The 27820-nt window shown below is 51.2% G+C and overlaps 10 protein-coding genes across 10 annotated transcripts; 6 read left to right on the top strand and 4 right to left on the bottom strand.

The window, feature by feature from the left end:
• Positions 1 to 199: 199 nt before the first annotated feature.
• On the top strand, positions 200 to 1519 carry MRS44_018489 (uncharacterized protein; the record flags this gene model as incomplete). Its single annotated transcript, XM_046272952.2, has 4 exons — positions 200 to 437; positions 490 to 777; positions 828 to 958; positions 1007 to 1519. The coding sequence occupies 4 exons, from the start codon at positions 200 to 202 to the stop codon at positions 1517 to 1519; spliced, it is 1170 nt and encodes a 389-aa protein (XP_046128776.2).
• A 586-nt stretch (positions 1520 to 2105) lies between these two features.
• On the bottom strand, positions 2106 to 3073 carry MRS44_018488 (uncharacterized protein; the record flags this gene model as incomplete). The annotated part of the gene is made up of 4 exons (XM_065615968.1): positions 2106 to 2423; positions 2499 to 2586; positions 2650 to 3000; positions 3060 to 3073. 4 exons carry the CDS (start codon positions 3071 to 3073, stop codon positions 2106 to 2108), a joined length of 771 nt encoding a protein of 256 aa, XP_065472040.1.
• A 1181-nt stretch (positions 3074 to 4254) lies between these two features.
• On the top strand, positions 4255 to 5289 carry MRS44_018487 (uncharacterized protein; the record flags this gene model as incomplete). Its single annotated transcript, XM_065615967.1, has 3 exons — positions 4255 to 4347; positions 4408 to 4968; positions 5029 to 5289. The coding sequence occupies 3 exons, from the start codon at positions 4255 to 4257 to the stop codon at positions 5287 to 5289; spliced, it is 915 nt and encodes a 304-aa protein (XP_065472039.1).
• Positions 5290 to 7472: 2183 nt separating this feature from the next.
• MRS44_018486 (uncharacterized protein) lies at positions 7473 to 8999 on the bottom strand (the record flags this gene model as incomplete). Its single annotated transcript, XM_046280188.2, has 1 exon — positions 7473 to 8999. One exon carries the CDS (start codon positions 8997 to 8999, stop codon positions 7473 to 7475), a length of 1527 nt encoding a protein of 508 aa, XP_046128630.2.
• A 2659-nt stretch (positions 9000 to 11658) lies between these two features.
• MRS44_018485 (uncharacterized protein) lies at positions 11659 to 12390 on the top strand (the record flags this gene model as incomplete). Its single annotated transcript, XM_065615966.1, has 1 exon — positions 11659 to 12390. One exon carries the CDS (start codon positions 11659 to 11661, stop codon positions 12388 to 12390), a length of 732 nt encoding a protein of 243 aa, XP_065472038.1.
• A 512-nt stretch (positions 12391 to 12902) lies between these two features.
• On the top strand, positions 12903 to 13978 carry MRS44_018484 (uncharacterized protein; the record flags this gene model as incomplete). Its single annotated transcript, XM_065615965.1, has 3 exons — positions 12903 to 13383; positions 13437 to 13777; positions 13829 to 13978. The coding sequence occupies 3 exons, from the start codon at positions 12903 to 12905 to the stop codon at positions 13976 to 13978; spliced, it is 972 nt and encodes a 323-aa protein (XP_065472037.1).
• Positions 13979 to 14931: 953 nt separating this feature from the next.
• Positions 14932 to 16272, bottom strand: MRS44_018483 (uncharacterized protein; the record flags this gene model as incomplete). The annotated part of the gene is made up of 3 exons (XM_065615964.1): positions 14932 to 15417; positions 15475 to 16047; positions 16099 to 16272. 3 exons carry the CDS (start codon positions 16270 to 16272, stop codon positions 14932 to 14934), a joined length of 1233 nt encoding a protein of 410 aa, XP_065472036.1.
• A 2267-nt stretch (positions 16273 to 18539) lies between these two features.
• On the top strand, positions 18540 to 21162 carry MRS44_018482 (uncharacterized protein; the record flags this gene model as incomplete). Its single annotated transcript, XM_065615963.1, has 7 exons — positions 18540 to 18632; positions 18689 to 18714; positions 18773 to 18852; positions 19013 to 19175; positions 19228 to 19696; positions 19746 to 19760; positions 20734 to 21162. The coding sequence occupies 7 exons, from the start codon at positions 18540 to 18542 to the stop codon at positions 21160 to 21162; spliced, it is 1275 nt and encodes a 424-aa protein (XP_065472035.1).
• Positions 21163 to 21236: 74 nt separating this feature from the next.
• MRS44_018481 (uncharacterized protein) lies at positions 21237 to 22207 on the bottom strand (the record flags this gene model as incomplete). The annotated part of the gene is made up of 3 exons (XM_065615962.1): positions 21237 to 21817; positions 21876 to 22119; positions 22175 to 22207. 3 exons carry the CDS (start codon positions 22205 to 22207, stop codon positions 21237 to 21239), a joined length of 858 nt encoding a protein of 285 aa, XP_065472034.1.
• A 999-nt stretch (positions 22208 to 23206) lies between these two features.
• MRS44_018480 (uncharacterized protein) lies at positions 23207 to 24571 on the top strand (the record flags this gene model as incomplete). The annotated part of the gene is made up of 1 exon (XM_065615961.1): positions 23207 to 24571. One exon carries the CDS (start codon positions 23207 to 23209, stop codon positions 24569 to 24571), a length of 1365 nt encoding a protein of 454 aa, XP_065472033.1.
• Positions 24572 to 27820: the final 3249 nt, after the last annotated feature.

The raw sequence follows: 27820 nt of genomic DNA, 5'->3' as shown, positions 1-27820 counted from the left end.
AACGCGATTCTGGTCATTACAAAATTCCAAGCCGTGCTTCGCTTCCCTCCGTTCTTTCAATAATACTGGTACTGATAGAGGTCTATTCTGCTGATTGAGCGGCATATCGGGCACGGACCAACCTTCTCATGCATATTTTGTCCCCACGCGTCTGCGTGTTTGGATATTCTTCCATCATTGTTCAACTCCAGCTGGTGTCATGGGGGCTGGCGTTCAGGGGAAGTGGCACGTCGCCAATGGCTTGGCGGGATCGGCATCCCAAAATGCTCACCGCCAGCGCAAGCGCAAGCGCTCTCCTGCTGAAACACTGAAAGCCAAGGCACAGCAAATCCCTTTTTCACTTTCGGGAACTGGAGAGCAGGACGAGTTGATCGACTACTACACAGTTGAACCCCGCCAACAATGGGACAAAATGGGCCGATACAATAGCTTCATCCGTACGATCATGCAGATCATTCCCTTTATCAAGGCACTGACAATTTGTTGTAGTCAAGGACAAGAAGTTCCAGCGCGGAGACTTCGTTCTGGTTGCTAACGAAACGACTCGAGAGAGAACGAATAATGCCCGAGACTCGAAGCAGATGACCGGTGAATCGAGCCGCTTTTGGATCGCCTACATCCTAGAAATCAGAGCTGCTGATGAGAATAGAGTGTTTGCTCGGGTTTACTGGATGTATTGGCCAGATGAACTGCCGCCAGGTACGTTCAGCGGCAAGAAATCCATCCAAGGACGCCAGCCATACCACGGTCGCAACGAGCTTATAGCATCCAACCACAGTGAGTGATACAAAATAAGTGCCCCAATATGAGTTAGTGACACAATCCAGTGGATGTCATCGATGTACTGTGCGTCGAGGGGCCTGCATCTGTGAAGCAATGGATGGAATCCTCAGATGACGATCTCAATTCTGATTTCATTTGGCGACAGAGATTTGATTGCCATCAGAAACGACTCACGGTGTGTCTTCTCAATCGAACCATATCAGCTCACCGCTAATCCACATAGTCTGCCGAACCAATTTGTAGATGCGAGCTTCCTGCTAACCCACACCGACGCACAATCGGTTGCTCAGCATGCGGCATGTGGTTTCACGAATGGTGTCTCCTTTGGGACACTCTTGAACGTCTTCGAAATAGACTACGAGACTGCAAAGGCACTCCCCCTGGGAAATGGACAAGATTCAACGGGAGTGAGTGCCAGGGCGGTCTACGTTGCTCCGATGCGGAGACGGATGACCAGGAGACGCTTGCCATGATGTCAAAGGGTATGGATATCCTAGAATCTAGCATATCCCGATCGTTGGCGCAGTTGCTGGAGCCCCGGGGTGAGGACGAGCAGACCGAAACGGTAGGGCGGGAACCCAATCCTTACAGGACCCTACCGCATCCGTTCGAGGCCGAGCTGAAGTTAGATGAGGGACCGATCGTGGTGGAGGTTAAAAACGCGGAAAAGGAAGGGCCCTCGTCTACATTCTTAGCCGCAGTTCACTGTTCAGGTTGCGGCGGCCCCATGACATGATTTTCCAGTATCAAATTGATGGTGCGGTAATGAAGACAACGATGCAGCTCATGGTACGCCAGGGGCTGTATATGCGGCATGGGCAGCAAAGTTGAGCGGTGAAAGTCTCGGGCAATCAGGCTGGCGATCAATTCAATTCAATCATACATCTGGTGGACAAAAGACCAGCTAATGAACCGTGCGAGCGTGCACGTCCCATAAAACACACCGTGCCACCCCTGCTTCAACTCAGTCGGCACCCCAGATTGAATTGATCGCCAGCCTGCGGGCAATGGTGCATTTATCTAAATATCTTTCTTCTCTGTTATAATACGAGAGAGAACAAGAGGATGGCAGATTTTTACTCACTTAAAGATTGACTAGGTAGCGCTTGTCGGGTCATATGGGCTACCTTGACAATAGCGTGCTAGATTTTCTCAAGGATATATGGTGTGATGATGAGCAGAGGTGCGTGAAGTTTCTGCCGCTCTAAAGCAAGGAATGGAGAGAGACAGAGAGGCTTTATATATTCTAGTCACAATAAGTACCTCTAAATGCACTTATTCTCGTTCATAGCCTGAGTTACATAAGAAGGGCATGCATGGGACTATGTCGACTGAATGCGCGCGCCAATTGTGTGCCTCATCTTTCTGCAGCTAATCCCTTCACGCTCACCACTGTCTGAAGAAGCCCAAAGGGTCAGGTTGTTGCAAAGGAGTTGCATGAGAAGGATACTGTCGCCATCAGGCTCCTTGGTTAGGGCATCGAGCTCGGCCTTGGCATCGTCAAAAGCATGTTTCGCAAGACGCCTGGCACGATCGCGTAAATTCAGAATTCTGTAGTAGAAGACAGAGATATTGACAGCCAAGCCCAGCCTCAATGGGTGAGTGGCTGTGAACTCTGTCTGAGCAACATAGGCAGCAATCTAGGAAGAAAACAAAATCCTCAATTCAGTATACCTTGGCTGATTGAATTCTGAGCCAACAGATTTGGAACCCACCTTGTAGGCATTATACGCAGAGATAACTGCAAGATTGTGCTTCTCACCCGACACGAACTCGGTCAGATAACGGCTGTAGTCACCCTTCCTTAAAACATGAGGAGTCAGCCAAAGTATTCTCGAGAAGGGGAGACCAGTAAAATAGGCATACATCTTGTAGTATAATGCCATTGACTCGCCAGTACTGGCATTTGGGATCAGGCTCTGGTCTAGCAGATCCAAGACGTCCCGACAGATCTTTTCGATCTCATTCTCAATCTTAATGCGGTATCCACGGATGGTAGCAAGATGCTTCTCACTACCCTTGTACTCATTTTTCTCGATCGAGGAGATAATGCGCCAGCTGGCACGACGGGTGTCGAAAACGTTATTAAAAGCAGTAGTGAGAAGGTTCCGCTCATCGACACTCAGCTCACCACCCCTCTTGACGACTTCCTTCAGAAGGGGGACCATGTCATCATAGCGCTCAGCCTGACCACAGAGGCGAGCGAGGAAAACCTGGCTACAGCCATAACATCAGTGTTATGGGCCTGGAGAGACCGATCGAGCGGAGAGACAAACTTCTTACGCTGCATAATGGGTGTATGGTTTGGTATATTCCGGCGGTGCGGTGGGGACCTGCAAAAGGGAAATCGTACTCCGGAATAGAACAGTATCAGATATCCAAAGGAAAATGTGCTACTAGAATAGGAGACAATAAGGTAATGACACAGCAGCAACGGTAATAGAGAGTAGTGTGTGGCAGGGGCAATCTAAGGAGGGTTTGTTTGTTAACTCCTAAGTGTGGTGTGTCGGTTTCGATTTTGGCAAGCAGAAAGGAGCGGTATAAATGGTCGTTGGGAGTCTACAACACGCCATAGTCGGGCAAATGTAATGGGTTGCGCACCAAGCCGCTGACTGAAGGTTGACGTTGCGTCCTAACGGCACGCTCAGGCCCACATTCTGCTGCACCCGAGAGATGTGCAGAACATCAATGTATCGGCTTGAATAACTTGTATCAGGAAATGGGGATTTTATATAGATGTCTGCATGCTTTAGAGACGATGCGCAGCATTCTCATCTGCATTAGATGATAACTGCCTGGATCCGATCTGGCCGGATCCGATCTGGCCGGATCAGCATTAGCCAACCAACGGCGTGCATGTACAGCTCACACCAGAAGCGCGCAAAGGACAAATTGAAGTCAAATTAAAGATGGGTGAGTTGATAAAGAACGATTACCTTCAGTTTCGGGTGGCAAGCTCTCTCACTCGATGAAGCCGATAATTATTGTTCGCTTATACTCTATATCTTGCTTGGCTATGTCCATGGTCCTCTGAGTCCGGCTCACCAAGCATTGGATCGGATGTGGATGGTACGGATGTGTTTGCCCGGGACTGCTGGAAGCTCGCCGGTGGCGCAATACCTACCAGGGGAAGAACCCTGCAAGCGTGCACGGGCGAAAAGCGTGTATTTTTGAGGATATATCGGCAATGCTTGGGGCACGGACGTGTGCACGGACGCGCTTGGGGATATGCTAAGATGTCTTCTTTTGAAGGTGTAGAAAAGGATAATAGAGGATTAACAATATCTATTAACCTAGTTAAGAGGGAGTGCAGCTGAATCTATATGTAGGCAGGGGACCTGCAGAAGAAGCCAACTAGAGAGCCCTATCCCCTGAGGGGGCCTAAGGTCTATCTGGCATACTAATAAGTGTGACGAGAGGCTGCAATAACGACTGAATGGTCTCCCCCACCGGATCCAATGCTTCGTCAAGATGCACGCCTTGAGCAATCTCCGTGACTGCGCGGGGGCTACCATCGCGTACCGGACCCACCATTTCTCACGTAATGACGAGGGTACAAGCGGGGTACGGAAAGGTGTCTCAGAAAGGAATTACTGCCAAAACACTACAGAAATCATTTTAAAGAGACCTATGACTTCTCAACCAATTCCCGGCGAGGCACTTAACGCTTCTGATCTAAGTAGCTATATCACAGAGAAAAACAGCCGCCGTGAGCAGCCCAACGACGTCATGTGCCGACCGGTCTTCAACCCGGCCACAAGGTGCGGCGCCTACTTCCTCCCTATGGAGATGCCCTCTCGCGACCCTATTATCAAGCCTCTGCCCCATACGCCTCTTGACCTTTTCCAGCTTTTCCTACCTTATTCCTTAGTTGAAAGATGGGTTCAATACACCAATCGCTGGGTTAAAAGCTTGCTCCAAGACCGTCATTTGAAGCCGGCAGCCCGGCTCAAAAGCTGGGTAGAGACCTCTGTTGCAGAGGTATACATCTGGCTTGCCATCCTGATTTACATAGGAATTCACAAAGAAGCTACGATCCATAGCCATTGGGAGACCTCTCACCCAGAACATCATGCTCCTGACCACCCAATTCGTCGGCTCATGACCTACGACAGGTTTCAGCTTCTGCAGCGGCACATACGAGTCTTCAACCCGTTCAACATCGCCGATACACGCCTTCCGAGGGTATTCCAAGCTGTGGATGACTGGTCTGAGCACATACAACGCGTGTCTCTTAATTTATAGACCCCACCCACGAATCTCGCTGTGGATGAGTGTATGACCCGCTTCACAGGAAGGTCCTACGAGACAACAAAGGTCCCAAATAAACCCACGCCTCTCGGCTTCAAGTCTTGGGTGCGGCTCAAAAAGGCTCCTTCCTGCGGTGGATTTGGCGCCAGCCAAAGAAGAGATATGGGCCAGTTGCCCTGCCAAAGTAGAAGGGTCCCAGTCAGCTTTCTCGTCAGCTACGCAGTCAGAGAAGAAGGGGGCTTTATACGCCTCTGAATCCGACACAAAGCGTGGTCGTTGCCCTAGTTAAGAAGCTGCCAAAAGCCAGATATCACGTCTTCATCGATAACCTATTTTCCTCCGCGAATCTCTTCACACATCTACGAAGGCTAGGCCACGGGGCCACAAGCACAGCCCGCCGCAACTGTGGTATTTATAAGCCCTTTGTGCAGCTCAAAGTCGATGACACTGCCGGCCGGAACCTTCTTCGATTTGGGGAGGTACGAAAGGCCCCAACAGTCGATCACAAGGCAAGGAAGAAAGATATATTTACGTATAATTCCCTTACTAATTTGTCTCTTGGCGTGGCAGGTGAATCAAATCGCGTGGAAGGATAACACCCTCGTGCTCTTCCTGACTTCCGTGTTCAAAGGAGACGAGCTCGTCAAGCGCAAGAGGAAACGGCCCAACACAATAGAAGCTCGTGCACGCCCGATACAGCGTTTTTTTTAGTGACGAAGCCGTGAAGGACTTTTGTATCCCTTTGGTGGCCGCTATCTATAACGACGAAATGAATCATGTGGACCGAGGAGACCAACTGAGGGCATCACTAGGTTATAATCACCGCATTCGTCGGGGCCCTTGGCAGGCTCTAGCTTGGACTTTCCTCCTCGAAATAGCTCTCGTCAACAGCTATCTTCTTCAGCTCCACGGCAACCCAAGTTGGAAGAGATACAAGTCACAAACGGCGTGGAGAAGCTGTATTGTTGATGCCCTCATCGCAGCTTTCAGCCCGGGTTACAAAGGAAGGAAGCTATATAGATCAGGTCACGATAACCTCAGTCATCCGGACCATCAGCTTATCTACAGAGGGCGCACCAAGAATAGCCGCTGCCACGCCTGCCTAGGCCATCGCTGTGGTGTTGCGAGATCACAAGCACAAGAGCGTGCCTTGGCCGAGATCAACGGGAATAGGGGCAGGAAGGAGGCGCCAAAATCGAGGTACGGTTGCGGGCTGTGTGACGTTGCTTTATGTAACTCGGCGTATTGCTTTGACTTATATCACCATAGAAAATAGGTAGGAAAAGAAGTACCTTTCATTTGCGGCATTTTCATTGGATCAATCCCCTGTCCGGTACGCGATGGTAGCCCCCGCGCAGTCAAGGAGATACAAAGAGGGTTTCTTGATCACTGACCACCGCTCGGCCCCCTCAAGCGTGGCACGGCCTATCACGCTACACCACCACCCCCCCGCCCTCGGGGTCGCCCACCCCTACACCCGCCCGCCCATCAAGCGCAACCGAGGGTCCGATAGCCGTGTGTGCCCGCCACGACTTGATTAGCTGCCTGCCCTGCTTGTAAGTCTCAACCCTGCGACGGGGCTGTTGTGGCTGCAGCCGGTCAAACACGCCCGTCAATGAGCTTCCGACAAGGGTTCCCATCAAAACTTAAAAAAAAAAAAGGCAATTGATCAACGTAGTTGTCTCTTTTCCCCGAGGGGAGATACCGTCGATCATCCCATCAGGGCCCCTGTTCCTCCCGCTCCGCGTCGAAGCTAAGGCCTGAGAGCTTCGGAAGCTGGCTAAAGGGCACTCGAGCAATGCTACGAATGTGAGAGCAATAATTCTCAAACTAAGGCGGTTTCCGACTTTTATCTTTGAGTCGAAATAAGAGGCGTGTTGGCCGGTATTAATTTGATCATCTGCCTGTAGGGTCGTCATCCCGTAATTTCTCTTCCGTTTTAAAAATCGAGCCGATCAAATAGCTCATGCTACCTATTGCACTGACTTGTAAACATAAATCGAGACGTGGCAGGCCCTGCAGGAGGCAATAAGTCTCAACTTTGAAGTCAAGCCGAGCTTAGGCCCTGAAATGACATACCGATATCCCTCCCTCAGTGATTCTTCGATACATGGAGATCAAGAAACTCAAGTTACCATAGCCTGAACATATTAAAGGTAAGTCGGATAAAGAGGACGTTTTATTCGTGGCGACGTATATTAAGATAGAGAATACAATACGGCCCAAAATATCGTGGTTTGGTCCCGACTCTATGACTCCAGCTATACATAAGCTTCCTTTTCGGGGCTATTGACCGCCTTGGTTTTGATGCTAATGGCGATAGGCTTTCTTTGAAGTTCAGGTTAATAAATGTGATTAATTTATTGATTAGATTGCTGGTTTAGGACGGCTCGCTAGTCGTTTCTGTAATGTATCATCATGATATCTACTATCGTCGACTACGAAACACACCGCTCAACCCACCCACGGAACTCTTGGTTAACCCAGCCTGCCAGTAGTCGCAACACCGCGAGCAAGCGGTATGAGCCATCCACGGTAACGGTGCTGCCAATCTCGAGCGGGCCGCACACCTCAACCTCGCTCTCTCTGTCAAAGGCAAAGTATAGCTCCCAATTCTCGCACACAACAAGGAGGACTGGGAGGAAGGGCAGGTTCACCAACGTACCCGGATCCTCAGAAGGCAGCGGCGTAAACTTGGCCACACGCCCATACCAAGCAGCTAGCCATACTCCCAGCTGAGCCTTACCCTCAGCACGCCGTCGGATATCAACCTTGGTCTCGACAAGCACGCCCGTGGGCTCATAGCACAGCGGGCCATGTGTCGATTGGTTAAAGGACCGTGGGCCATCAAAACCGTCGACGAAGTCGGCGATGCGGATGGCAAGATCCCTGTCAGGCTGGAGCAGAAGAGCGTAGTCAATCATTTTCCCGCCCAGGGTCTCAAGCTCCCCACGCGAGGGTGGGATAAAAGCCTTGGCGATGGCGGCTTGAGTTATGTTCTCAGCGCCGACGTGCGGTACGCCAGAGACAGCGAGGCGAAGGGCGGGGCCATGGATGTGGTCGTTCCACGTCGCTTCGGAACGGGTCGTGTTTATAAACCGTATCGTGGTAGCGACGATATTGCGGATAGCGCTAAGCTCGTTGTAGAGGGCGATGAGGTTGACTATCCCGGCGTCAAAGGATGGGAAGAGCTGGCTGGCATCGTCCACCTCTTTCTTATCCACGACCGGAACTCTATCCTCAGCCGCGAAGCGAGACTCGCTAACCATCAGCTCATCTTTCAAGATATTTTTCAGCTCCCGCGGCAAGTATCCTTCTCCTTGTATCACTCTCCAAACGTCGTCAAACAAGCCCAGCGCCTGGGCACTCCCTGTCTTCTTCACCGTGTCCCGCAATGTACGAGGGTCAGGACTCGTCCATGCGACAGGTTTCTCGAGCTTAAGAAGGTCGTCTGGGTTCTTGACGGGGCTCGTAGATCGTGTGCGGCTGGTGGCACTGCTCCGTTCTCGCGAGCCAGAGGCAAAGGATTGCCGGTCGCTTGTGCTAAGCTTGGCGGTGAACGACATGGGCGGTGGAAAGACATGATGCAGCTGCTGCCGTTGCTGAGGAATAGTCCGACGGGGCCGCGGTGTAACTTGATGGGCGGCTATATCGGCGTCGTTGTCGTCGGACGTGGACGGGTCTTGCTGATCTGGATGGTTATCGTCTTTCTTTCTCGGGCTGCGTCGCATGTCGCTCTCTCTCGGTGCTTCTCCGTCGGAGATGGGATCGGTGCCAGCGCGGTCAACCCGTTGTCGCTTCGTTGAGGGACAGAGGTCGAGCACGTGTCGACGCCGCCGCGGGGAGGGAGAGGTTGAGGACTCGTACTCGTACTCGAGCGGCAACGAACACGTCTGTGGATCAGAGCAGGTGTGGAGCAGAAGGTGCTGGTCACAGATCCAGGCGGCAATGGCTTCAGAGTCCATGTGACTCCTGCAGACACGACGATTTGGAGCCGTTCTGCGATTGTGCGTTGAGTGACGTTGAGGTCGAGGATAATGATGGTGTGGATGGACGTGATCGGGTGATTGTTTGTTTTCAGTTGCTGCGCCAGCTGATAAGATAAGATAGCAACACCGCTAGTTGCTTGAGCGCGCTATCCTTGCAGTTCAACATTACCTGACTCTGATTGGCTCTTGAAGAATTGACAGGGATATCGTTCTTCCCACGGTCTGACCAGGGTAGTAGTTAGACTTACCCTGTACATTCCTGTTATTGATTTCCACGAATAAAATTCAACTCTCTCCTGTAAAAACTTTTTCTTGGCACCCGCTGTTAGCGCGCTGCTAGGGCAGAAAGTTTTTTTCCAGGCCAAAATGGCAGCAAAGACAGCTGTGGGGCTAACGGGACCCTAACAGCTGTCTGAAGAAGGGATTCAGAGAGTTGACCTTTCTTCGTGACGCGTGTCCCCAACGACACTGAGCTTCGCGAGCTCTTGACATCGCCTCCGGGCGCTATTTCCTATGTGGTATTTGCGGCTTATTCTTACCTCGACATCCCGGCTTCGCGAGCCTTCGACATTCCGGGCTTTGCGCCCTCGATTCGTTTTTCCCGTACGACCGACCTCTGCAGCCTCGGCTGCCCAGACGACATTCGCAGCATCCTGCTGCTTGACATTCAGGGTCGACGTACCCTCGCCCTCATCTGCAGCCTAACGCTGCCTCGACCGACCTCTGCAGCTTTGTCTGCCCGAACAACACCAGCAGCCGTCAGCTGCTCGACTTTCTGGGCCCTCTAGAGCCCCCGACCTCGACGCACGGGCCCCAAATGGCCTGCTGCCCTTTCCGCAGCTCAAAAGCTGCATGACCGACCTCTGCAGTCGTGTACTGCCCAGAGAACCTCTTTCTTTCTGCAGCCCCGGCTGCTGCCCGGAACAACACCACCGGGCCTCGACGATTCGTCTCATTGGATGAGACCACTAGACACAAACCGCTGGGTCGAAATGGTACAGAGCTTACCTGGAGACCGTAGAAAGAGGCGTCTGCCTCGTCTACAGAGCAGCGTTCTGGCCGCCTTGGGTTTTTCTCCTGCGAGGGTTTTCCCCAAGGATGCACGGTTCTAGGGTCGCAGCTACTGGCGATCTTGGGGATCATGGTTCTCCTACCTGTGGGTGTGGAAAGCTGCTTGATCTATCTGTGTAGGAGAATTCTGGGCTGGAGGGGGATTTGTTCCCGCTGACGGGATGCCCTCTTGGAGATAATGCGCCATTGTGCCGATGATTTGCTGGATGAATTAGATGGAGGCGCTGCTAGGCGGGACCTCTGCCAAGGTCAGCTGTATTGATGTCCTGTGGGACGTGCCTCACCGGAAACTACTGTAGGGCGGGCTACTAGTAGAGAGGTGCCTTTTGGGGGTAATGAGTACAGAAAAAGCTCGAGCATGTTGACGCTCCGATCCAAGAGGCCTTGCAGATGATCTGAGCGAGGTTCAGTGCGGCAGCGATTGTAGATAGTTTAGCTCAGCACGTCCTGTGCTCCCTTAGGAGACTTCTGGGGCCTCACGGCCCCCCGGACGAAAAACATACATATTCGTCACGCCCTATTCGTCTTAGACAATAACACAAAGAGCGATACCAGCACCGGGACGGTTAATGGTGTTGAAAAGTTTGATATTATCCTATTCTGCCATAGCATATACGGCATGAAGCGCAAACGTAGCTTTATCGAATAAGCGCTAGAGATGCTTATTGAGCGGCCAAAAGGCGGAATAGTAGTTGTGTTTCATCGTGATGGAAGCTTGCACTTCGATGGCTTGGTCTGTTATCGAATGGCTTCTTTCCCTACCGGGGCCATTCGTGTGGCAGATGACGACGAGGTACTGGATCGTTTCGCACCTTTCGTTGCAGGGTTTGTTATGTAGGATATGGGTGTGGATAAGACTATCCGACTCGAGTGGCGTAAGATATGTCGCGCCTTGGGCCGTCGCGAGGAAGCTAGCCCGGGCCATCTCTTTTTTAGCTCGCCTAATACTATGGTGGCATTTACCCAACATGCTACCACGTTGCGGGAGCTGACAGCGTAGGTGCTATTGGCGGCGAATGGGGATATGATGATTAAAAACCGGGAGGCTCGTCTCCGCTATCCCGCATCGACGTTAAAGCCCACAGAGATCTAGCACGTCTAACAGTGCGTGAAATGGGCTTTGAGGAATAAGGTTGGCATAACTGTCGTTGGCGGGGGGCATAGTGGTTACTGTCTCTGGCCCAACGTCGTCTCGGTCGATATGAGCGCCTTTCAAAAAATATATATTCTCGCGGCCGGAGAAGAGGGAGAAGAATCGGATTTTAATTCCAAACCTTTAGTCGTCGTCGAGGCTGGCTGCAAGACAGGTGACATTGTCCGAGAGACCATGGCGGCGGGCGTGATAGTGCCCCTAGGGGCTCGCCCAAGCGTCGGCGCGGGTTTATGGCTATAAGGCGGAATTGGTCACCTCGCCAGGCTGCACGGGCTCGCATGCGACGCAATCGTCGGGGCCGTGGTGGTCAGCGTCGACTCGGGCTAGGTCCTCTGCATCGGCCGTGTGCTAAGCTAATACTAGCCGACTGCCGCCGTGCGCCCAGAAAACGGTGATGCTTTATTATGGGCAATGAAAGGCGCCGGGACCAACTTTGGCATCGTAGTCAGCGTTACTTTCAAGGCATACGCAGCCCCGACCTACCTGATTCGAAACTGGGTTGTCCCGCTGGACGATAACGCCGATGCGCAGGCCAAGCTCAGTGATTTTGATGAATTGGTCGCTACAGAGGTCCCTAGGAACGGCTCTGCAGACGCTTATTTATATTGGGACACCGGCCGGCTGCGTCTCGGTATGACGATGTTCGAGTCCTCCGTGACTGGGCTTAGCCTGGAAACACCCATACCAACGCATACGCTCATGAGCATAATCCTGGGGCCAGAACAAAGTTCCAAGATCGTGGACGGCGTTGGTTTATTCGAGACCGAGATGTACGTGTCCGGTATGCATGGCGGGCATGGCGGCGGTAAGACGTCCTCATTTAAGCGATGTATATTCTTGAAAGGCATCGGAACATCGAACGTCGCCCGCATCCTGGTGTCAGCTGTTGAGACTCGTCCCTTAGCGCTCTGTTATCTCTATCTACTGCAAGGCGGTGGAGTAGTCGGCGACGTGGCGGGCGATGCCACCGCTTTCGGTTGCCGGGACTGGGACTTTGCTTGCGTTGTGACTAGCGTCTGGCCCCGTGATCAAGATGGAATAGAGACCGCTCGAGCTGCTGTGGAGTGGGTTTACAGAGTCGCCGGGGATCTGTTGCCCCCTGAGCAACGGCGCTTATGGCGCCGATCTTGGGCCAGACCCTAGAGACGCGGCGCTGGCGGCCAAGGCTTTTGGGCCAAACCGGCCACGTCTGGCCCGTCTTAAGCGCAACTTAGACCCGCATAACGTGCTCCCTTACGCCTGTCCGCTCCTGAATCCGCCAGTGGAACAGAAGCTCATCATTCTTATCACGGGCGAAAGCTGTGTCGGCAAGGACTACCATGCCCCACCCCCCTTTCGGTAACCCCCCCCTTTCGGTAACCAAAAAAATCGCCTTCCCATACAAAACTCACCAAGTTCATTTACATAGATTTCAGTCATTCTTGAACCTATTCGCAAGCCGTCGCCTTCAACATATAAAGAAATGGCTAGAGTTTATTTTTCAAGGTCAGCTGGTTACGTGGGGCCAGTGGTCCGTGGTCACCATGCATTTCAAAATTTACAATCCAGCGCCCGAATCCCCTCCTGCCTCCAGATAATATCTCCTCTTGCCAGTCCTCCACAATTCACATAAAGTGGCTTCAAAACGGCCTCGGGGTGTTTATACAGAGGATAAAATGGTTGATGCCATATTTAATATCACAGAAAACGGTTTATCGCAACACCGTGCCGCCCAGAAATATGGCATACCTCAGCAGACCATTTCCACCAGATTCCATGGCCAGACAGCCTTGGATGATCAGGTTCAGCCTAACCGACACTTATCCAGGAATCAGGAGGCTAAACTAGCCTCTTGGATTCTTCGTAAAGAGTCCCTGGACCATGCTCCCTCCCACAGTCAGATCCGCGCCTGCTGCGTGGCCCTCTTGAAACAACAAAACAAGAAGCAGGAATTGGGACGCAACTGGGTAGCCAAATTCATCAAACGCCATCCGAAGCTCAAGACTAAACCTGGGAGACGCCAGGAGGCCAACAGATTCAATTCATTCACTCCCAAAGCGGTGCACTGGTACTTTGATATTAGGGAAGAGGAGTATGGGTGGATTAAGCCGGAAAACACAGTGAACGTTGATGAGGGCGGTATTATGACTGGTTTTGGTGAGTGTCTAACTTTTTATTCATGAATTTAGCTAATCAGGCTTGTTTGCTAGGTCTGGATAGCCTGGTGATTGGGAGTTCAGATCCAAAACGAAAGGCCCTACTCAAGGGTCCCCAGTCCCGTAACTGGACTTCATTTATTGAGGCTACCACTGCGGACGGCCGTGCTTTGACGCCTGGCATCATATTTAAAGGCAAGGAACTTCAAAAACAGTGGTTTTTGGAGGAATTCCGGAAAATAGCTGATTGGAATTATATTACTTCGCCTAATGGATGGACAGACAACCACATTGCTGTCGAGTGGCTTGAGAGAGTCTACTTGCCTCAGACCCAGCCTGCCGACGAATCTGATGCCAGGCTTATTATTCTGGATGGATATGGAAGTCATGCAACGGTGCGTTTTTTTTTGTTTATATGCCAAAGAATCAATGTTGATTTGAAACAGGACGAATGGATTGTAACGTGCTTTTTGAACAACGTCTACTGTTGTTACCTCCCTGCCCATTGTTCTCATGGTCTCCTGCCGTTGGATAACGGTGTTTTTAATCTTCGAAGGCGGCATATCGGAAAGAGCTTGAAAAACCGGCTTCTCTGACCGATTCTGCACCTGATGACAAGGTCAACTTTATACGGCTTATGCCATATTTCTGGGCGGCATGGTGTTGCGAGAAACCGTGTTCTGTGATGCCAAATATGGCATCAGCCATTTCATTCTCCGTATAAACACTCCGAGGCCGTTTTGAAGCCATTTTATGTGAATTGTGGAGGACTGGCAAGAGGAGATATTATCTGGAGGCAGGAGGGGATTCGGGCGCTGGATTGTAAATTTTGAAATGCATGGTGACCACGGACCACTGGCCCCACGTAACCAGCTGACCTTGAAAAATAAACTCTAGCCATTTCTTTATATGTTGAAGGCGACGGCTTGCGAATAGGTTCAAGAATGACTGAAATCTATGTAAATGAACTTGGTGAGTTTTGTATTGGAAGGCGATTTTTTTGGTTACCGAAAGGGGGGGGTTACCGAAGGGGGGTGGGGCATGGTACGTTATAAAAACTTCAGAAAAGATATTTCGTATAATTCACTGCCCAGATAACCGAGTTCTCATCTCTGAGTTGTTTTGGGTTCAGCTTGAATATATAAAGAATTTTCTCAAAATCGCGATTTAAGGTATAAATCCCGATTTCCGACTCGCTTGTATTTCCGACTCGCTTATCATGTACGTTATTTTATTGCTTTTGCGGGTTGCTACCCCTTCAATTGTCGAGGACCTCCCGCCAGGTCACGGCAGGGGGAACAGCCAATTAAAATGCATCGGATCAAAGGTGCCTAATCCCCCACCTATTTTAGCCTATGATAGAAGTCCCAGCAATCTCTCGAGTTACAAATCGCTACATCACACTGCTCACATCCCCAAATGGATTGATGCCTTCTTTTGTTGTAGCTGACCGGGGGCCAAAGGCCTCCTTGCACTTCTTGACCTTGTCTGCCCTAATTGAAGCCCTTTGCAAGCAAGACAATCTGATTTTTTCCCTCTTCGGACGTGCTTATGTTGTGCCACGGGCGTAAATTCGTCTCTGGCTCGAAAAGTCCGCCTTGACTGGCTTTGCGGATGGAAGGCCTTGAAGACCGCGTTTGCAGAGGCATTCCCTCCACTTCTTCTGACTCGTATAACGGCTCCAAGTCGGCTGCCCATGTAGCTGCAAGAGGAAGCTATGTACAAGGACCACATCTAATAAGAAGGTCCAAGCAATAGCCTGCCAAGCGCCCCGGCGGATAGGATGATCATAGCCAAGATATGACCTTCTTTGGTCGCCCCGGTCAACATGATTCATCTCGTCGCTGTAAGAAGCAGCGATTGTAGGAATCGATATAAGCTTGACTGGCTCACCACCAAAAAAGCGCTGTGTTGGCCGTGCCGTTGGGGTCTGCGTTGATGGTCTCTTCCTCCAACGCTTAGTCGTCTCATCGCCGGTGAACACGGTTGAAAGGAACAATACGAGGGCATTATCCTTCCACGCGATTTGGTTAACCTAGGGAAGAAAAAGACTAGTCAGCCGCTAGATAAGAAGAAGATCAGATTATCTTACCTGATTATCGGCAGTTGGGATGACCTTGATCCCATTGAATTGGAACCCTGACTTACCTGCCTTATCGGCATTTTTGGTCTCTGCAAGACCTGGGTAGATACCACAGTTAGGCCGGGCTGTGCCGGTTGCACCGTGGCCGTGCTGACGAAGAGAGCGGAAGAGGTCCGGCGATGAGAAGAGGTTATCCACGAGGATGTGATATATCGACTCCGGTAATAGGTTGATAAGGGCAATAACGACGCTTTGAGTCGAGTTGAGAGCTATGATCTTAGCCCCGGCTTCCGTAGCCACGTAGATAACTTCTTCAACCTCGTCGGCCTTATCAGCCGTGCTAGGACCCTTGCTATTTCCCTTGCTTTTCTTTCTTTGTGATGCCGGCTTCTTCTTCTGAACTCCAACAGGGCCGTATTTTGCGCCGGGTTGGTGCCATATCCACCTCATGAAGAGGCCTAGCTGGGCGGCTATCCACACCTTGAAGCCTGTGTCGATAGGCTTACTGGGGACGTATGCAACTTGCTTATTCCTTCCGGTATATTGGATCATAGCCTCGTCGCCGGCAAGATGCGTGCCCGGCTCTCAGAGCTCTGTTGTTGCAAGTTGAATGTGCTGAGACTATGACTCAACGCATTGGAAGACGATAGGGAAGTCGTCGCCGCCGCCGTCGGTGAATCTGGTAAGGTCAAAAAGGCGGATATGACGATAAAGAAGCTGGAATCGATTGTAAGTCATGAACTTGATTATCGAGTGTTCAGCCCGCTGATCTTCTAGCTGAGAGGTCTTCCAATGGTCTTCAACCATTATGTCGCTGTGGACTCCCATATAGATAAGTATTCCAAGCCAGATATATACCTCTGCAGCCGTGGATGGCTTCCAGGCGTGGAGGCGTCACTGTTCTGTTATTTCGTGTTCTTGGCTATCAATAACGCCGGTTTGGATGAGGCTGCTGACCCAGTCATTGACTAGGGAAATGGGAATAAAGTGTTGGAAAAGTAATAGCGGGTTCTGGGGCAGCTTATTGATGAGAAGCTCTCGTCGTGGCACCTCGAAGGGTTGAAAATTGAAGCCTCGGTCTTCGGCAGGCAGAAAAGCCAGTCTCCGGGTGCTATCATCCTCATGCTCTTGACGGCTGTTATCTTCGTTGATGAAGCTACTATCATCATACGCGTTGAGCGCCTCCGCCGATATCTCTGTAGGTATTGATTGGGAAGTCATCAATTAATTCGAAATGATGTGTAGGGTGATAAAGGCGGAATCAATTAATGACGCATCACTACCTTCCCCTCATGTACCTCCTGACAAATGCGTGACACCCCACATATTCAACAGGATCACGACCATCGTGAATAGCTTTACGGTCAGCGTGAACGCTACACCATAACTAGCATCAGGCATGTCAAGATCAGGTCGCTCATTCAATAGTGTCACACGGATAATGCCTATCCAAGCCGGATAGAGACTATCCGAAGGATCAAACACATAGAAGTCTCAGCTCTGGCAGCAGACTTTAACTATAAAAGACTAACCTTTAGACCCTTATTAGATAGGGAAATTTAGAGTCATTCGTTGCCCGATTCACCGAGGGACCTTCTGCCCGGTCGTCAGCTAGTCATGCACCCGTGCCGAGCGACACAGACACTGCGATGTTGTTGAATTGCGCAGTGATGCTGAGTGTGATTGATAAAATAAGGTTATTATTATTATTGTCATGGTGAGAGCTCCCTAGGAGTTTATATCCCATGCGATTCCATCTAGGACTTTGTGATGTGACCCTGAAGTGAGGGGGAAGCTCCCAATTATTCCAACATGCGATCGATACAGGCCTCAGACTTTCCGAAATTGGCTTGGATTCTCTCATGGCAATCGAATGGCGAAGATGGCTCCGCTAGGCGTTTGGGCTTCAGGTCAGCGTGTTGGAAATGATGGGGCTTGCGTCATTGAGGCAGCTCGGAGAAACGGTAGCTACGAGGCTTCGGGAGAAGGTCAGCCAGTAGGATTGTTATGACTCATGAATCCAGAATGTCATCGTCAGGACGGGACTGGAATATGCCGATTTCAAAAGTCTATTTCCCAAGGCACACTTGTTGTTTCTGGAAATATTTTCACCTTTTTTGGCTGGAGTTTTGCTGGCTCAGATAGATGCCCAAGGGTGATACGCGATTGTCGGTGAAGGTTCTGGCGTGTGCGGGGCTCGGCCACACACGACGGTCCATCGGGTGACATTGAGATGAGTGTCTAGACCTAAACCGATTGCAGATCATGGGTCTGGAACACGCCACAGGCAGGCAAAATGAATCAATTAAAAAGTCCCGACCGCCGCCTAGCCACTGTATGTGTTATCATAAATAACAGGGACGCGAGTGTGAGGAGCAGTAACAGCTTCGACACAAGAGGTACCAAGATTAACATGGTCTCTAATAATGGCAAGGTTACTTGTCACTTATGTTGCACCCAGCGGATAAAGTGGCCCGAGTGTTATAGTCTGGCTGGTGAAGGGGAACAAAATGACGGCAAAGTAGCTGTTAATAAGTAAGGTAGTGTCTGAGCGGTGCCTATTTACTGTGATCGCCTTCAACTACCCCGCTTACCCGCGTACCAGCCACCCTTAAAACCCAAACACCGGATCCTGCTCTAGCCTCTCACAACCCCTGCTTCACGGCTTGCCCTAAAACAACACGAGAAATTGCCCAATAAAAACTGCCTCCCCTGTCTTGGATCTCGCGCACCCTCCAATCCCCCGTCCCGATCCTCTGGGTCACCGTGTATAAGCTTTTCCCATGCAACCAACCCATCGGGTCGACTCTCTGTCTTATTCAGCGATCTCAGCCTTAGACCCAGTCTGTCGGTGTCTCGCTGAAACCCCTCTTCTCCTCTTCACAGAAACACACCACCGCAGCACGCACCACCACTTGACCCTACAATTCCCTCTCCTCTCCCCAACGCAAACTCCTGCCTTTGATCCCTCTCCACTCTTGAAATCCCTGTTAGGGCGCGACGTGTCGTTGCGCACGACGCTTCCAGTTTTCACGGCAGCGACCCACAACTCGGTTATAACTCTGAGGATCCCGATGTCGAGCACTAATGGGCCGAGAGACAGTCTTTCCGAATATGAATTCAGCTTTGAGGCGTACCTTGACTATTCGACAGGAATTGAAGTCGACGTGAGTCTCATAAGAAAACCTTGGCCCCCATTCCACCGTATGCTCACATTTCATAGTCAAATCCTTGGAGTCGTCCCACGCTGTCAGCTCTCGGCCCTCGATCGCCAACGTATCTCATTTTCAGGGCTAATGTATCGCAGAGACACCGCATCCGTGGCAGAGAGCATCTACGAGTTCCACAAGGAGAATGGGCGAACCTACCATGCTTATCGCGCTGGCTGTACGTTCTGCTCTCATGTCTCATCTCATGCGCAATAGAAGCTCAACCTGCAGCCTACTACTATCCCAATGACATGATCGAGGTTGAACGGTTGAATACTCAACATGAGATTCTCAAAATCCTCTTAGATGGCAGGAGTTGCCTTGCTCCCTTCTCTCAGGGAAAACCCTCCACGCAAGGTTCTTGATATCGCCACAGGATCCGGCTGCTGGGCTATCGATCTGGGAGATGAGTTTCCCGAAGCCCCGGATCATCGGCACGGACCTGTCTCCTATCCAGAGCGACTTAGTTCCTCCTAATGTTGAATTCATAATTGACGATGCGTGCGTAACTGCCCCTAGCCCTTGCCTTTGACAAATAAACTGACAAACATAGAACCGACGAGTGGCCTCAAGGCAGGGACTGGTGTAACTTTGACCTGATACATACCAGGGTAACCATGGGCTGCTGGTCTGATATGGCTAAACAAATCATTCAGCCGGCCTTTGAACGGCTGAAGCCTGGTGGATGGATAGAATGCCAAGAACTAGAGGGCCTCTTGGAGTGCGACGACGGTTCGGTCAAAGACAATGCTTTCAAAAAGTGGTGCGATGACATTGTCGACGCCAGCATAACCGCCGATCGACCCTTGCCCGGTGCTGCAAGTATGAAGCAGGCGTTCATAGAGGCCGGATTCGTGGATATCCATGAAAAGATATACAAGATTCCCATCAACGGATGGCCTAAGGACTGCAGGCTTAAGAGGTTTGGAGAGCTATGGCATGCGAACGTGGTGGAAGGACTACAGGCGCTTAGCTACGGCTTGTTGCACCGCGTTAAAGGCATGACTAAGGAAGAGATCGAGGTGAGTTTCGACTACCTAATTAACCTAGCACTCAACTAATAGGTACTAGGTCAACCTTGTCGACGTGAGGAAAGATTTAGCAGACCAGAGAATGCATGGTTATATCAGAAGTTCTATGTTGTATGGGGCCGCAAGCCAGAGGATGCTGAGATGTCCTAGAGTGCATTGTGCCTCGATTATGTTCGATTAAGACCTTCGCGCACTGGGGTATGTATGTTGTTATTTAGGGGTCAAGAAAATTCAGAAGGATTAGGATATCACTCCCTAATTCTCAAAGGTGCCAGACTTGATAAGACCCAAATTTCTTACCCTCATCAGGCTTTAGACAACCGCTGTGTTGATCACCGTGTAATCTTCCTTTCACGGCGCCGTCGAATCCCTACTTGCGACGAATGCTCGACTTACACGATGCGTCATTGGCAAAAGAGGTGCCGTGGAGCCGGCAGTCGGTACGTGGTACCCTGCGGAAATTATTCGAGGTAAAGAAGGGAGCAATATCGAGTCAATTGGAGAAGTCAGTCACACGGATTAGCTTTAGCTTTGACATGTGGACTTCCCTAAACCGATACGCTTTCCTTGGCCTCCACGCTCACTATCTTGACACCTCTTATCAAGTCCAATCGCAACTTCTTGCCCTGCGCCGCGTGTTGGGAGCCCCTTCCGGAGACAACCAAGCAACTACAATATATGACATCTTCGGCGAGTACGGGATACGAAATCGGATTGGCGCGGGTGTCTGCGACAATGTCTCGTCCAATGACACATGCTTGGCGAGCCTCTATCGTCAACTTTCTCCTGCGATGGCCGAGGAGGATATTAGAAACCATCGAACACGGTGCTTTGGGCATATTGTCAACCTTGCAGCTCGAACGTTCCTCTGGGGGAAAGGGATAAAGCAATATTGCGGGAGTGGAAGATGATGTGTTGTTCTTGAAAGATCTAAGTTACATGTGTCTGAGAGAAGCACAGCTCCTTACATAGTATCCACATCCCAGCCATCAGCAGACCGGACCATCTTAGCCATACGGTCTCAACAGAGAGACCCTGACTCGTTTGAGCGAGAAACCTTCACCGAGGCGGCTTTCCAAGTTGAAAAGCGTAAGCTTCGACTTTGGCGGAAACAGGGAGCAGTGGGCAAGCTGCATAACATCGTCCGATTCGTCAGGACTTCTCCGCAACGGCGAGAGTTGATGAAATCTCTGGCGTGCGGCCGGCGCGATGAAGACGATTATCAACTTTTTGGGGACGTCCGAGCTGCCATCGATCTCAAACTGATGCAGAACAATGAAACCAAATGGAATTTGACGTTTCTGATGATCCAGCGTGCCATTCGCAAACGAGAGCAGATTGACCATTTCATCACATATCTCGACACGAAGGCAGCAGAGCCCCGACAACGGGTGCCTGTCCAAGATCCTCTTTCACAGCAGGACTGGCTTCTCTTGGCGGAGGTAGCAGAGGATTGATTCCCCGCCGACAGCGGAGTAGAATGGCGGTTGCCGAGTACGTTGGCGTGGGCAATCGGCTGATACATGCCTCTCTAAGGTTGCGAAGGAGGAAGAGCCGACGGCTGTGCGCCTGCGTCCATGAGAGAGGATGACTGCACAGTAGACAGAGGTGAAGCAATAGCAGGTGCGTGAGCGTGGGCATGAACATGTCGCCAAGGACCCCCACGCTGGCTGACCTCCCGAGTGGGGGGAACGGCAGCAGGTGCTTGTGGTTCAGACTCGAAGTCGAAGCATAGATGGGAGGCAGAGACTCTATCTACGCCTTCTTCATAGCCGTGGGCGGGTTGAGTACCACTAGTCACTGGCTGTGACGGAGCCGCCGGTGCTGGAGGTTGGTTGGCATACTGCCATGGAGCCGAACCCGGAGTTTGAGTTGGAGGAAGTGTAGATGGATGAGCCACGAACTGTGGCCCCCATAGTTTCTGGCTCTGAGCCTCGCCGATGCGCTTGGCCGTGATGTACCTTTTCGCACCTTCGACGGTCGCCATATCGTGCAAGATGAAACCGACTCTCCACTGAAAGAGGTTCTCATCTCTCCCGTTTTCGACTTTGAAGATGGCTTCCCACGCGATCGCATCCGAAAGAATTCCCTTGGCTTGCGCAGCCAAGCCGCCTGTATATGTATGTCGTCAGTAAGCTGTGGGCACCAAGGGTTGCACGGAAGTGCATACGGAAAACAACATTATGAAGACGAGCTGTGTATTCGAAGTCCAAATCTATGTCGTCAATCAACTGGTGAAGCAGCGGACCTTCGGGAAGATTGTTTGGGTCGATGAATTCCATCGATGCACCTCTCAACCGTTTCGACAGAGCCATCATCAGCTTTGCCTCGAGATCCAAACAGAACTTGAGCGTCCAGGGCTGTCTGTTGGAATCTGCTTCGAGATAGGTGAAAAGATTGACGCCAGCTATCATCTGGCAGTGAAGCAGGTTAGGCCTCGTCTTTCCACAAGTGCAAGGATGGACTTACCGTGCAGCCATTATGCACACAATGTTGGCACATGGCGGGCACGAGATTGAGCCAGAGTGACTCAAGCGGGCAGGATAGGGACAGAAGAGGATGGGTAGAAGTTGAAATCAAAGATGAATCAGCCTGCGAGGCAAGTGTAACTGATGAAATAGATTCGCAAGGTGGGAGACGAGTTAGATTTCGTCGCAGCGTTCAAGTCTTTGAACCCCAGAAGTAAGGCATAAAAATTTCTTTAGGGCTTCCAAATAGGTCGAAAGCACGTTAAAGGGGGCATGGTCTCGATTGTGAGGCCGTTTGTCCAAGGGGTGACTCTGGGAAGTCTTGTGTTCAAGCTTGCTGTTCTGCCATGCATGCATCCGACAATGTTAGTGGAGCTCCTGAGGGCCCGTTTAGGACGCTACAATGGCCTCCTTTTTCTGTTTGCACAGTGTTGATCCAGTGTCGTCAATGTCAAACGGACGGGTGCATGCTGTATTGACAAAGTGATGCATCAAGTTTGGTGATACGTTGCAGTCTCGGAGACGGAGGAATTCCGCGGTGGCTGCGCTAGCACTCGGGTAACCCCTCGCAACATAATAGGGTCCCACTTTAATTAGGCCGAGCTTCAAAACATGTCTACGAATGCAAATACCCACCCTAACCCTACTGTACCAATTACGACCACCCGCTCAAAGGACATAGTATCCACATCCCAGTCATCAGCAGATCAGACCATCTTAGCCATACGGTTTCAACACATATGAGTACCTGAAGAGGAGAATGATAGTAGATTGAATTAAAGGTATCCATTGTATAAAGTAAGCGGTTGTCGGAATCAAGTGTTGCAACGCGTTTATTCTGAGATAATAAACATTAGAAAACAAGCTGGGTGGCTCATCTGCTATGTTTGGATACTGTTGTCAGGCCAACATAGATAAGATAACCCTGCCACTCGGTCACAACGCAATCGTCAGGCAAATGCCCCCCTCAAACAATCGATAACCTCCCATCATCGCCAACGACACAGCCAAGGTCTAGCAACACACGACGAGAATGAATCACGAGCGCATCGAGGCTTGGATAGCGCAGACAAAAACTCGCCACAGCCGATCTCCCCCATTCGCGCCTGGGATCAAGCCCGACGCCATGGAAAACATCCTGAATCCATCCTCTCCTCCTCACAGTGACGTCTACCTCATCGACGACCTTGACCGAACGCCCAGAAACGGCCACTCCCCGAAGCGCCGAAGATTCCAGGCGATAGAATATCTTAGCCACCGCCAACGCCCCATCACCGAAGGCACGCCGTCCCTCCACGACACGAGCTCCGTTACGAGATCGACACGGTCGACACGGACGGGAACAACGGGCGCTCGCAAGTCTAAAGGTTCTAGGAGCCCCGTTAAAAGCGTTTCGGACCTGCGGTTGTCCGAGAAGCCCGTTGAATCGCTGGAACTGGACTCGTTTGATCAGTTGCCTTCCGATGTGGCTGCGCTCTTTGCCCAGGTGAAGAGGGTGTGCTGCGGAGATGGCATCGTTCCCCAATCAATAAAGGGAGACTTCCTGTCATCATTAACACCAAGAGACATGGGGTACTCAGATGCAAGCTTCTACGACGCAGGGCAATGGGCGACCTCAGTGGGACTCCGACCGTGGAGGGCAGACAGGGAGTTGGAGGTCTTGTCCAAGGTGGTCACCAACACCAAGGAATGCAAACGGGAAAGCTTTTCAGAAGCAGCCTGGAACTCTCGCGTGCATGAGCCACTGCTGGACTTTGTCCTGGACTGCTTCGCCGGCCAGGTCCGGCACTATGACGTCACTCGCGCGGCCATCGACAAGGCTTACATCCCAAGCCTCGAAGTGGGCGTGGACATGCAGGCCAAGATGGTTGACTATTGCCTCACTCTGGCCGGAGACGATATTATGAGCTCAGCGAAGAAGCGCAACAAGGCCAACAGATCCGTCTCCATCAACCACACATCCTACGAGCCTGTGCGAGACCGACCCATCGCCGTCAACATTGAGACCAAGGCCCCAGGGAGCTCCAATTCGGAAGCAGAGGCGCAGCTGTCCGTTTGGACCCTGGCGCATCTCAAGCGGCTGAGGTCGCTAGCATGTACATCAAACTCGACGCTTACGATCGACGTGACGATCCCGGTGATATACGTGTGCGGAGGGGAGTGGCACCTCTACTTTGTGAGAGACCGAGCGGATAAGATGGAGATGATTGAAGCTTGTCCAATCGGAGACACGAGGACGCTTGTTGGATGTTACAAGGTTGCTACTTTCTTGCGACATTTGGGCATTTGGATTCGGCTCGTGTATCGAGACTGGGCCTTGAGGAATGTCTTGACCGTGGGGAGTGTCTCGACTGTACAGGATCCTCCAGCAGCGGACGGGGCTGTCTTTGATACATGACGACTTTATGAGATAACTTACCAGATTGTTGTTGTTGAGCTTGCACTGCTTGAAATAGGACATGCAAATCGGGCTCCTCCCAGGGCTTGAGTCAGTGGGATTATTGATCCCTCGCCCTACAAGCAACATTGATCGTGTGACGAAGCAAACAGCGCATCAATACAGAGAAGCGGGCTTGAGCGGGCAAATGGAACAGAGAAAGTCAAAGACAGTCGCCGATCGAGTGGAGATATGGAGGCCCAGGTTTCTCCTAATTTAGCGCAGTCTTGTGTGTGCTACTAAAGGCAGGGCCTCAAAGTCCTCTTTATTCTTTTAGGGTAACGTGCTCCATAAGTGAGTGTCCCAAAAATCTCAACCTTTAAGACCAGATTAAAGATTAAAACATAATAAAGTATTTAATTAATTGAATTTAATTGTGTCACATCGTATCATCAAAGCCGCTCTGACACACAGGCTGTATGACCAAGCAGATTTAAAACTTGGATGAAATAGATCGTGAGGAACACTTCGTCATAGCTGACGAATACGACCCAATCCAAGGAAGGATAAAACAGGCCAACTTCAGTTACTCATTCAGTTAGAAATCAAGAGCTTCAACGCACAGTCAAGATCCCTCGTCAAATGTGACATTGTGTGCATTGACCTTGTGCCTGAGTGGAGCGTGGATAGTTTATGCGCGGGCTGGATTGCGCAATCACATGGTGCTTGCATCGACAAGACTGGGCTGCCACCGTACCTCTCTCCGACGTAGAAGTACCCTAACGTGTGGAACTAGAACACGTCTTGGCGTGGACCCGGAGGGCAGAGGAGGCTTGGTCATGGCATCGACGGTAGGAGTACGGAGCATTCGAGCCGCGCCCTGCGTTTGCTAAGCTGATTTAGTGGGGCGTCAAAGGGGCAGCCGGGATTACCTGCCCCGAACTGGTCCGCGCGGTAAATAGTGCCCAAATTAAAAGCTCCTCCACACGTCTCCATAGAAGGTAGGATGCCCTTTTACCATCATGATACGTCAATCTCTGGGGTAACCAATCCTGATCGGGGAAGTCGAGGAAGGATTGTAGTGGAAAGCGAGAGGGGAGAAGTGGCTGGCGCAAACTGGGGATCCTAGAGCGAACCAACCAAGGTCGGAGTGAAACGGACAAGTTACCCCCGCACAGGGTTCACACTCCGCATTGTCAAAGACCACCAAATGCTCCTTTATGCATCTCTCTCTCCATAATTCAACGGCCGTCTGCCTACTCGGGCTCCTCGATATCCACACACCGCTCAAGAGCTTGTGACTACCAGCGCTCGACTACAAATCGCCTGCTCCAAGATGGCCGCCGGGAAGCAGGGCCCCGTTTTTCGCGTTACCGGTCTCCCAGCCTCGCAGCCTAAAGATGAACTGAACATAGCGCTGAAGACGGTCATCAACAACAGCCTGTCGGATGAAGAAAAATCACAGCTAAATATCACTACGGCTATTGTGCCGTCTAGCCGGGTTCTCGCGGGTTGTAGTTCTCCGTAGCGTTTTCCCGGTGGGAAAGGCCGCTGTTTGCCCGTCGTGCTAGCGGGTGCTCTTTGCCCATGGCTCTGAACAGGTGGCCGAACCTGTAGCGGGAGTGTTGCAGCGCCAGCTGGTGGTGGCAGTGTGTGCATGGGTCTGGCAGCGACACCATCCGTGGCTGCCTGATGCCTTACTGCCTCTCCTTCCAATTGATCCCTGTTCTTGGACATTATTTCCAGTTCAATATCAGCTTGCAACCCTCAAAAAGGGGATTAACATGAGAAACCGTCATCGGTGACCAAGGCGACCAGAGGGACACAAATAGGTAAGGGGTTGCTCTAGGGATTGTGAATATTAGAGGAGTGGCGTCACCAGCCGAGATTGGGGCAGGAGACACAAGGAGAAGGGCGGGGTGGTAGCACTTTGCAGCCCGATCCAATAAATGTGGCTGCGGGTACAAAGTACGGGTTATGGAATTGCCCTCGCAATCGTACCATCTCTCAAGTGCCCTTCAGTCAGCTTCCAAAGCTCAGGGACCATGGACCTTGATGGGGTGATCTACGTTATCTCCTCTCCGGGGAAAGAGAAAACTGCGTCGATCTATTGCCGTTTTTAGTTTTGACGTGAACCCTTGTCGAAATATCTCATTGACGGCTTGTCTGACCGTCTGCAGCCACAACAGCCCCCTCGTCGGGTTGAGTCTTACAAGCAGGGCGGATGTAAGCACACGCCAGGTTGGGGCCCAACTGCAGGCAGCTGAAAGTCGTGGCGAGGACCCATGGGTATCAGATCTTTGGTGGCGCTTGGTCAACAACAAATGTAGAGGTAGGCAACCCTAAAGCCAAAAAAGAGTTTATTCAGCTGGGCGGGTGACTTACCAATGTGAGACGGTGCAAGACGCAGCTGCCTTGAAAGAAGATACATGAGAAATCGTGGTGGGGCAGTTGGAGGGAAATTGTCGACTCAACAGTAAAGTAGCCGACACTGTGTCGCTTGCCCCGCACGCTCTGTCAGCATCAAATCGGAGACGGGTCCGCTAAGTTGAGCGTTGAAAGGAACAAGGGACAGGAGGTTTTCGGGCGAAAGGCGTGCAGTGCAGTCAAGTTGGATGTTCTGTCAACCTCCAAAAAGCAATGAGGCCCGACGGCGAGTGGGGCTCAGACCACAACATGTCAGACAGCGCGCCCTCACTAGGTAACTGATGAAAGATGATATTGGGATGATCTTGAGTGTATTGATCAGGTTTCTTCTGTTCGCCCTCCTTGTTCTTCGTTCTCCCTCGTTGTCTTTGTATCTGAGGGGGTAAGGCCAAGATACTAGACCTGCTGATCCTACAACAGATCTGTACCGCTGTTCTGATAATTAAGGTATCATGGGGTGACATCTTCCCTTGAGGTGGCTGCCTGTGTAACATCATCATGCATGCCACTTATCCAAAAATAACCGCGCATTTCGCAGCTTTGACTGGCTGAGCTGAACAAACCCCTTCTTGACTTGTGAGTTGCGCACCTGCATTTGTCATAAGTGTTACTGAACATCCGATGGCACTGTGCATCCGCTTAGTGGTCAGCTGCCCACTATTAACCCCTCTGTGTTCTCCATATCCTATGCTGAAATCTGCCTTGCTCACCTGTCGACGGGACTGTTGTGGCTGCAAATAGGCCGTCAATGGGGCTTCAAAAAGGGTCTCTATCAAAACCGAAACGGCAATAGATCGACGCAGTTTTCTCTTCCCCGGAAGGGAAATAATGTATGGATGTGAG

This window comes from Fusarium solani, assembly GCF_023522795.1.
Source record: "Fusarium solani strain SB1 chromosome Unknown bctg00000016, whole genome shotgun sequence".
In the NCBI taxonomy this organism is placed as follows: domain Eukaryota; kingdom Fungi; phylum Ascomycota; class Sordariomycetes; order Hypocreales; family Nectriaceae; genus Fusarium; species Fusarium solani.
Note: the sequence above shows the minus strand (reverse complement) of the source record. Positions and strands in the feature narration are given on the sequence as shown.